Below are 10,600 nucleotides of genomic sequence, written 5' to 3'. Positions count from 1 at the left end.
GAGCAAGAGTTGTTGTTTTTTTAACTTAGTCCTGTGAAATAAACTTTTAAAAAGATGTGTTCTGTTAGGGTATCTGGTATTTATTTTATAAAGAAGAACTCACCAGTGTCTGTACTATAGCATGATTAGTAGCATTCATATGGGCGTTTAGGGGAAAAGAGCATTCTCCATCACAGTAGTTTGCTGCGTAGCCCTCAGGTGCAATAATCCAGTCCTGACAAAAGACATTTAAAATTAAAATGGCTGCCCACATTAAAATAATCTTAAAATAGAATCAACACACATTTATAATCATCAGTTATATTATATGCAAATGGCTACTGAAGCCTGCACCAGTCTGATATCTGTAATGATGAATATGCATGTCATTCATCTTTACCTGCCAGCCCAGTTCTCTGAAGCTGACATACAGTTCATGCTTTTTGCAGGCGGTCTTCTGATCACTGCTGTTGTAATCTGCCGTTCACAGAGAAGAGAGACATTAACACGTGCTAGGTTACAGTATAACATACATTTAGCTTTATACTAATGGTGAATTTTTCTTAAATGGATCCCTTTTGAAAAAGTGTGCTCAATTGTATTGAATGTGCAGTTGTAGTGTATCCTGCCTCAGAACAAAAAAATTTAAATGTATATTTTCAGTGTACTTAAAGAGAGTACACTTTCCTGTTTCTTTAAATTAAGTAGTTTTAAAAAGTGACCTTTGTAAGTCAAATTAAAAGTTTATTTTAAGTTAATTTTAAATCATTATGTTTTTAAAATATTTTGTTGTGCTTTAAAGACACTAATTTTGATGTGCTTACTAATACAAAAGTGCATATGAAAATTCCGTCAACTGAATTTGGAACCCAAAGTATTGAATGAGAGTCACTTTTAAACCTTCTTTCTATCTTTGTTCCATACAGTAAAAAATAAATGGTGACTGAGGCTTTATTTTTAGCCTTACATTTCCATTCATGCTCCATGTAAGGAAAAAAAGTCATACAGATTTGGAACAGGGGAGCGTCTAAGGCATTCCTTGTCAATCACATGAAAATATCTTTAGTGCACTTCTAACCAATACGGTGCCTTTAAAATTCCTCATTTTAGTTTGAGTATACTTTAGTATGACATGATAGAGTCTCAAAACAAGAATAAAGACAATATTTGAAGTGCTAATCCTGTCAACATCACAAAACATTTGCTTTGCAACAATGTGTCCTTCACCAGTTGCTGTCAGCCACATTTACAGTTTATTTCAATTATCTGTATGGCTCCACCCCATGAACTAGCCACATGTCAGCAGCAGGTAGGTTTAGGTTTTCTGAAGGGGAAGGTCATCTCTGGCACTGACTCCTGCTCTGAATTCAAACTCTGACACAATCTTTCCACTTGTGTTCTCATACATTAATTTTTTTTTTTTTTGGTAATTTTTGCTAAGTGCAGTGGAGTGGGAGAGGAGAGAGAAAACTATGATATCAGTTCAGGCCAGCTGCAATCCCTTCCTTTTTTTTCAGTTCCCGCCCCCAAAGAGCAAAACTTTGGCCATCCAGAGATCTTGCTAACAGTGTCAAGACATGCCATGCAAGACAGGTAGTTAGAAGAAGTACCACCACATCAAACTAACCCCCCTCAATCCCATTCACCACACTTTTGCCATGTCTGAGAGCATACTGGCTGTTATACTGTTTGTTTTCTTTTCAAACAGGCTGCTGAAGCCTCCCTAATGATACCATACTGTAATTCATTACTGTAATGACATTATGATGTAAGTAAATTTAATTTACTGGTCTCGTAAGACAAAACATTATATGTTGATTCAACTTGAAAACCCATTATACAGGTGAGAAAAAAAACTAATACATACACCTGTTGAAATAAATGTTTAATGGTTTGATAATAATAACACTGTACACATGATCAACACAACAAATCTTTATTTCGCTTGCAGCACACAAACTGTGTTCCCCTAAGTTTGTACATTGGTTTCACATTTGCAGGAAACACTTTGTAGGACATTAGATGGAAACCGCCCTGGGGAGGTGTCTAAAACACACTAGCTAATTACTGGGGTACCCAAGGGTTTGATGCTTGGGCCCCTTTTCTTGTCAATATACACAATATTTACAACTCAGCCAGCCTGGCAATTCCACACAACATCACAGTCCAGCTGGGCTCAACAACACTAACAACATCCAAGTCAGTCAGGAACCTGGTGGTAATGTATAATGCAACCCAGGCTCATTGGAAAAACACGCCTGTGGCCACATTTCTGCAAAATTATGTTACATTGCCTATTGCATGTTTCGTTCCACTTTCAAAGTGAACTGTCCAGTAAGTGTTAATTTTTATCCGAAACAGCTGAACTTGAATCTGGCACTGTTTTATTATGTTGGTTGTTGCAGGTATCATGACAGTTTGACATTTGCTGAAGCAAACATGCCATTTACTCAAGCAATCTGCATCACAAGTACAATGCTGTACCAGGTGAGCTACTGAGCAAGTCTGCTACTTCAGAAAAGCCACACATATGGAGCTTTTAATGTAATGCAAACATTAAAATGTATTAATTTACAAATAATGGACTATGGTAAAAGTGTTTCGAGGTCATCACATAGTACTGTGAAAGGAACCACACAAAAATAAGTCTTTATTAATCGATAATCTACCCTGTAATCATAATTTTGTGTGAAAAATAACAAAAGTTGTTGGTGTTTTACTGCCTCGAGTGTTGTTTCATCTGGAAAGTGTAGTGCTTTGAATGTTTTGGTACGTGTTTGGAGTTTTGAAAAAATGTAGGAAGTGGAACATTTTTTTTTTCAATGAGCCTATGTTGGTTTAATGATGAGCTTAAAGAGGACATACTATGAAATAGGTCTTTAAAGTTACAAAGCACAAAGTCCACTACAAAGGGAGTTATTCTCTATCAGTAACTACAATTTCTGAACTCCCTGAAATGCCTCAGTTGTAGTCTTGAGTTTCTTTCCAGGAACTTACGTCCCAAAATTCCTCATTTAAAGAATACCCGCCCAGGGCATATGCTAAAAGGGGGCTAGGCCAGGTTGAGTTGAATCAGTAGTTTGTTGAGACTCACGGTTATGATAAGGGGAGTGATATTTCCAAAAAACACGCAAAGCAGTTAAACAATCACAACACACTGTTCTAGCTGACAGAGCACATTGCACTTTTTGGAAGGATTGGGATTTATAGAAACGGGAACTAAACAGAGCTGTACTGGCAGCCTGGGAAGAGAGGTGCTACAACAATGTAAAATACGTGGAAAATTATGTTTTTGAACATTCAAGCATGAAAACCTAAAACTAAAGAAGGGCATAATATGGGTTCTTTAACTTCACCCTGTAACATCGCTATGTCTAGACATGCAGATAACGTACCTAGCCATGAAGATAGAAAATGTTTCCCTCTAATGTTTGCTCAAAATTAAAATAGAATTTTTTTCAAAAACATAAATAAATGAAAACATTTACGAACTGATTTTTATTTTTTTAATTTTTTTGGTCAGATGATACTTGATAATGTGGATGGACTTACAAATAAATGATTCAACTAAAGTGCGGTTCTCAACATTTAGATAGAACTGACCAAATTTGCATTGCATATTTCCTGTGTTTAAATATATTGTCATTATCTCTGAAATAAGTGAAGCTTTTCTTAAGATAATAGCAAAAATCTTTCAAATTAAGAATGTTTTTGGACAGTATTCATGTATTCATCTAAAAAAAAAAAAACTACCTTTATTAACAACATGATTGTCCCTGTAATTGATTGTCTGAGTAATGTAGAAAAGAAAATTAAGGCTGTAACTGAAACCACATGGTGAGTGTGTAGACAAATCTCTGAGGTCATCCTAAGAAATCAACAATCATCCAGGGTGATTCCCACTTTCTCTTTTAAGAGAAAGTTCGTTGAAAATCCACTGCTGATGCAACTGGTTGGCAAAAGCTTCTTAAAGCTGTGATTGTATTTAATAAAATACTGTCATTAAAATGTTAATTGGACACCCAATACATTTTATTAACCATCTGAATCTACCAATGTCATATCAATGAATGTAAAAAGTCAGCCAGCTATTTATTATCATGTCGATTATTGTGCCTTTAGCCCCAACAGCAGGGGCGATTTTTATCCTAAACACGATACTTTTACATATTCTTCAGTTCTGTAATAACAGATCTCAGGATATTGGTATGGTAACAGAGATTGGCATGGTAATGGATATGAAAAGAATGAGAATGCATTTGGTTTTGGCTGAATATATCTACTACACTGCTGCTGCTGCAGAGCAAGTACAGAGACTTGAGGGTGAGGGTAGTCTAATATGTAGTCATTGTTCATTGCCAAAGTATTTTTATGCCGCGAAAAATCAATCACTCCTTTACAACTGGCTGCGTGCACATTCATTCACTAAGCTTGCAGCTGCTGCAACTTGCGCTCTCTTCACGAATCAACCTCCATGGACCGTTTTTAATGTTTTAGATGACAATAACTACTCAAGATTTTGCTTTAGTATAATTTGCGGGACAATCAGGGCCGGATAAGGGATTTGGGACAAGAGCTTAGATTTCGGGACTGTTCTCAATTTTTCGGGACTTCTGGTCACCCTACCGCTGATGCAACAACAACCAATCAGCTGTCGTATGTAGATAATGACATGAATGCTCCCAAATGAGTTAGACCAATCAGCCTGCTCCATCTAGAGTTTCATGCCAGAACAAGGTAATTATTTAACTACCTTGATCAAACCTGAAAATCATTATCAAGACTTTTGTTTCAAAATATATTTGGTAATTTTATCGATTGTCAATTGCTACATAAATCTATAACACTTAAAAAAAAACATCAAATTAACACAGAATCAACTTTGCATTGCTTCCCCCAATTGAGTTATGTATCAGACAAATTTCCATGTGAATAGTAAAATGTGGATATTTAGGAAAGTACTGTAATAAGTGTCATCTAGTGGTTTAGAGGAGCATAAAATAAAATCTACTTTTTACCACAGTGCCTTTAGACCCACTGTATACCCTGTAGTATCGACAAATCATTGTTATAGTTTGCTGTAATTTTCAGTTAAAAGAGAATATTAATATATGCAGTATTGACTAACTGAAATTGATTATTTCAAAATAATTTCTGTTTTAACTATAGGTTCTTGGTTTTCAGCTAGAGATGCAGTGTGAAATCTCAGGCCTTCTTTAGCCCCCAAAGTAAGACCCCTTCTTTTATTTCTCTCACTCTGTCTGGCAGGACTAGGGTAAATATTTACTGAGATAAATCCGCCAGCAGGAGTGGCCCCCGAGCTCTCCCGAGTGGCCTTTTAGTCGGTCCCCCAGGGGTCCCCTTCCTCTCTGATCCCGAGCAGTGAACCTGTCTTACACAGATCCCCAACTGTGACATTTATAGTCAAGAATGTTCTACACCTAACCACGGGCCTGAGAATGAGACCAAACTACAACCAAAGAAAGGCAGATTTTGAGACATTAGTTACACACAACTCATTCATTTGGGAAGTTGACATGTCCTGTGGTGTGACATGCTATTCTCCTTTTTATACTATTTTAAAAAGCATTTTGCTATAGCTTAAGATGAATATTGATGAGCATTTTTATGACCAATACTTACTACCAGTAATATTAATATGGCATTGTTTCTATCTTGTCTGGGTGGTATTCATCATTGAAAATTATGAAAATTATAACCAAACACAAAAGGGAAACTCTGGCTGAATAATGCTAATGGTAGTGTTTTTCATATTACAGTCATGAGAAATGTCAAGAAAACAGAAATCGTAATGGTCCTAAAACAGGCTTCATCTTCATGTAGAATATAATTTCTTAACCTGGAACTGTTTTTGTTAGTCACCCAAATATGATGCATCTACATGTATTCAACATGAATATGAACCATGAACCAAAACAGCATAAATAAATTACACGTGAAAGCGATTTTTCTGTAAAAAGCAGTCCAAACATATTATCGCCATTTCTTCTTGCTTGTCGTTCGCCATGTTTGTTTACTCTAAAGTCACTTTTTTTATCGTCATGTTTGTTGTCTCTCACATTTTGAAAATCTGATAATATTTAAAAAAATCTTTTAGTGTGGACCAGCCTTAACACACTGAATTCAGACTGTATTCACACACTCCAGTTTTGTTTACCTCCACCTTTCCTTTATTTACTGCCAGCATTTACTGTCAAGGGCTCTTTAGGAGTAAAGCAGATATTTAGTGTGGAGTTTCATTGAGTGTAAAGGCCAGATTTGTGGTACCCCATAAAGCGCTTCTCTTCCTGCCTGTAAAATTTAATGCCACACTGTTACTGCTGTGTATGGGTCCTGTGGGCCTCTGCTGGCCCTCGAATGAAGACCACTGCCTGCTTATCATATGTAGGGATGACTATCACAAGGAATTTAATGATTCTGCTTCTGATTTGATTCTACTAAACAGTTCTGATTCTAGTGCCCCCACTATGTTTTGTCAGATATCACCTTTCATGTAGTGTGTAATCTAGCTGTTTGTAAATGTAGAAGGTCTGCAAAGTTGCAAAGTGTAGATAAACTAAGTTATTGTCTCCCAAAAGAAAGAACCGATTCTAAATTGTACATATTTTACGAGTTGCCCAATTCGTATGAATTTGTAAGAATGTCCTACCCTTGACCCCGCCCCTAAACCTAACCCAACTTACGAATTAGCCACCTTTTACTCGGTTGTACCAATTCGTACAAATTGGTCGTGTAATAGCGTTGGTAATTCCAGTCTAACTTCCTGCATGAAACTACATAGGTTTGTAACAAATTTGCATGATGCCAGCCTATGGTCTTCACTGGCTGCCCACAAATAACGTCTACTTAGCCCAGTCCTAAAACACTGTAGTTGTAGCTGGGTTTGGGTTATGTTGTCGACATTAAAACGATGAGGACTCGGACTTGAATTGATATGGTAAAAACTATTGTTACCATTTGTATGACTGTGTATCAAGTGCTGAGGAAGCTTCCTGAGTTGAAATTCAGATATGGTAATGGCCGTTTTGTTTCCGTCATGCGCACTTGTAAGCGGAGACCAATCACAACAGACAGGGCCATCTGACCAATCAGAGCAGAGTAGGCTGGATGGGTTGGGTTAAGATATAATCCTTTATTGAACCGTTTCAGACGCGGTGAGGCTGCAATGCATATTATGAGAAAATTAAAGAGCTTTTTGACCTTGGCTGCATGTAAACCTATTGTAAGAAACTTCGAAAAACAAAATTAAGAGACTTTAAAATAGAATAATTGGGGCACTTTAACAGATCAATAAATGTGTCATTTTTAGTATTTTTACGAAACAATAAATAATTAGACCTAACTACATACTGAAAAAGATTTATTAATTAACAAATGAAGAAGATGATTAATCATTTTCTCATTACTGTGATACAGTCATAAGTGCAGCTCTGTCGCAGCACAGGAATCACTTTCAGAGTATTGGTGGAAGAACGCAGATGTTCAAGAACTGTTAATAGAAATAGTTATATTAGCTTTATGGCCTTTTTGGTTTGACATTTAAAGCCAAAAGCTGTCAAAAGCACATGCCAAGATACACACGTGGATTCTTGACCAAAAGACAAAAACATGGTGACTGCAATGAAATCTCACAGATGCCTCTCACGAAAAGCTTCTCTTTGGAGCAATTACACAATGACATTCCTTGTGGTGACGGCATTCTGGAGTAATGGACATGGCGTTCCGCATGGAATAACATCCATCCTGGAAAGAGCTGAGGCAGGGAGGCTGTCTCACCCCGTTCCCTTGATGACTTGAAAGAGAATGTGAGTGCTGTCTGCGTCCATGTGAAGTTTATCTCTCTTCCTGTCTTTCATCACTGTGGTTATTAAACCTCCATCCCCTGAGCTTGCCGATGTCTAATTACACCAACGGTAAACAAAAGGAGGGCTGAGGGAGGGGAGATGAAAAACCGCAGCTGGACAGTGCCGTGTTATTATAATTCTTTAAGCGATACTGTTAACGTGGTCATGCATTTTAGCCCAGCACCTAATAACAGCGGAGAGGTAATTACAGGTCTAACGCTGGGGCGGCACATACTGAGCTGAGCTAGACGCTTGTTAACTTCCCTCGGGCCAAAGGCCGGCGAGCTCCCCCGCGCACCTCTAGCCAAGCATTAGCGCTTGATGTGCTGTTTTGTTTTCACATATAGTCAAAGCTTTAGAAACAGTGTCAAAGCTCTTAGCGTACGTAAAGTGCTTCGCCTGAACTGGAAGCTCATAGAGACAGAAAGAAATGTGAAACCTGTCAAGAATATGCCAGGGTCATTTGTCTGCCCGGAAACAAAAGAAAGAAAAGATAAGAAAAGAAAGCCTGTTTTTAGGATCATTACAGTTTTTTTTGCATTGTGACATTACTTTCATGACAATCACAATCACATTACTATAGTGCACAAATATCCTTCTCATTACTGTAATCTGAAAATAATGGCATACTATTTTAATTATTACGTTTTTGCAGTACTGCTGTAAAAAAAAAAAAAAAAGTTAAATGTCCTGACACTCAACATATTTTATACGGCTATATATAAGGGTATCTTTTTTATAATAATTTTCTATCAATCATATCAGTGTTATTTTAGTAGTACTATTTTACTAAGATTTTGAATTAGCTTTTACTTTTACATTTTCTATTTTAATTTTAAAGTTTTGTAATTTTATTATGTGCTTTTGTCATTTCTATTCGGCTTTAATTTATTTTTTTACAGTTTTAGTACTTTTAGTACTTCAGCTTATTTCATTTTAGTTCAGTTTTTTATTCATTTAATTTTTTATCGAATATTTATATTTGTTTATACTTTATGTTGAAATTCTACTAACTAAGTAACTTTGCAACTACATGTCAACTGCATGATTTCTATTCAGTACTGATTTATATTAAACAAAAAATCAGTTGTAATGTCAACAGGGATGGTTCATTTATTGTGCACAGTGCACACTTTTTAAATATGTATTAAATGTTTAGTTTTTAAATAATATATCATAACTGTTATCATCATCAACTAATATAAGTTGTTATATTAAAGTATAAATAATATATTTTATGTATTAAATATTATTTGTTGTTTTCTTTTATCTTGATTCTGAAACACATTTTCACCCCAAAAGTTATTTCCTAACATTGGATTTGGCAATTAGAGAGACTATAACTATAGTGCACTTGTATCTCTCAATATGGGTCAAGATGCAGCGCTCACAGGCAGTCTATGAATGCTTTGATAAGAGTGATTTCATATTGGAACCATATGCCTTCTCAACACTGCCACGAGGGGAAGGCTGTCACAACGGCCTCGAAACTTCCTGCACCAAATATAAATATTTACACTCCAGACATCCCAAGTCGAGCCGAGGAGAGGGGTTGATGTTTTGGGTTACATAAAGTCCAATCCTTCAGGACAAATTAAAAAGATTTTCCTCATTAGACGAGACACATAGTTTGTGAGGTTTAGAAGCTTTGAGTTTAATCACTACTGTATAAATGGATGAAATAGTGTGATGTCTGATTCACATATGGCACTGGTGTACATTTTTCAGAATGCATTGCATGCGTAATATGTATTTACGTCAATGAAATGTATTGTAGTTGTGAACATACACTGAATGTTTTGCCAAACACAAATAATTATTAAATAAAAGTAGAGAGAAATCACTGTTCCTGACAGGAGAAATGAAAATATAAGCATCTTAAAGCACATAAAAAACAGTTCCAATTCAAAATGTATCGAGCTATGTTATTTAAACTCATAAACTTACGATACGTGACGATAAATATACAGTTTTTAGCCCTAAGGTCCTTTATGTTTGGAGGCCTCACATTCACAATTAGCTCTGGATTATGTGGGGTGTTAGCACTAGGCTTTCAGACCACCCCAAAACCAGGGCAATAATGAGAAGCAGAAACTGGATTAAGACCCTGCTGTCCTCTACTGTTCTTATTTAAACTAGAAAGGTACCCATTTAAAGTGTCCCTATTATGCTTTTTCGAATATTACCTTTCATGTCGTGTGTATTATAGCTGTCTGTGAATGTAAAATGTCTGCAAAGTTTTAAAGATCAAAGTGCACGATAAAAAAAAATTGTCTCCTAAAAATTGATTCTGAACTGCTGAAATGAGTCATCAACAATTCCAATCTTACTTCCTGTAACATACCTACATAACAAAGTAACAAATTTGCATAATGCCAGATTTTTGGCTGCCTGCTAACGACGTCTACTTTGACCCGCCCTCAAAAACTGTATAGCTTCTGAGGCCTGGAAGAAATTGGTTTGTGTTGTCCACGTGTCAAGAAGAAGCTGTTTTCGGAGCTGCAAATCCACTTTGTATGCACTTCAAAAGGATTAGGACTTGCACTGGCATTGATAGAGAAAAAATGAAGACAACATTCATATCACTGTCTGTCAAACGCTAAGGAAAACCTCCAGAGCTGAAATTTAGATATGTTAATAGGAGTTTCGTTTCTAACATGCGCTGTAAGTGACAGACCAATCACAACAGACTGGGGCGTTTGACCAATCAGAGAAGAGTAGGCTGACGGCAAGGAGGGGTTTAGAGAGACTGAATC

The 10,600-nt window shown here is 36.5% G+C and overlaps 1 protein-coding gene across 1 annotated transcript in view; it reads right to left on the bottom strand.

Moving 5' to 3' along the window:
* The window catches only part of bmp6 (bone morphogenetic protein 6), a 52,358-nt gene that overhangs the window by 1,575 nt on the left and 40,183 nt on the right, over positions 1 to 10,600 (bottom strand). The window contains exons 5-6 of the mRNA XM_077244280.1: positions 380 to 456; positions 104 to 214 (exon numbers count right to left, since the gene is read on the bottom strand). Of these exons, the coding sequence (XP_077100395.1) occupies positions 104 to 214; positions 380 to 456 (188 nt within the window). The remainder of the gene's footprint in view (positions 1 to 103; positions 215 to 379; positions 457 to 10,600) is intronic.

This window comes from Siphateles boraxobius, unplaced genomic scaffold, assembly GCF_051911475.1.
Source record: "Siphateles boraxobius isolate OS27281-9 unplaced genomic scaffold, OSU_SipBor_1 26, whole genome shotgun sequence".
NCBI classification, from domain to species: Eukaryota; Metazoa; Chordata; class Actinopteri; order Cypriniformes; family Leuciscidae; genus Siphateles; species Siphateles boraxobius.
This window is presented reverse-complemented; position numbering and strand designations above follow the sequence as displayed.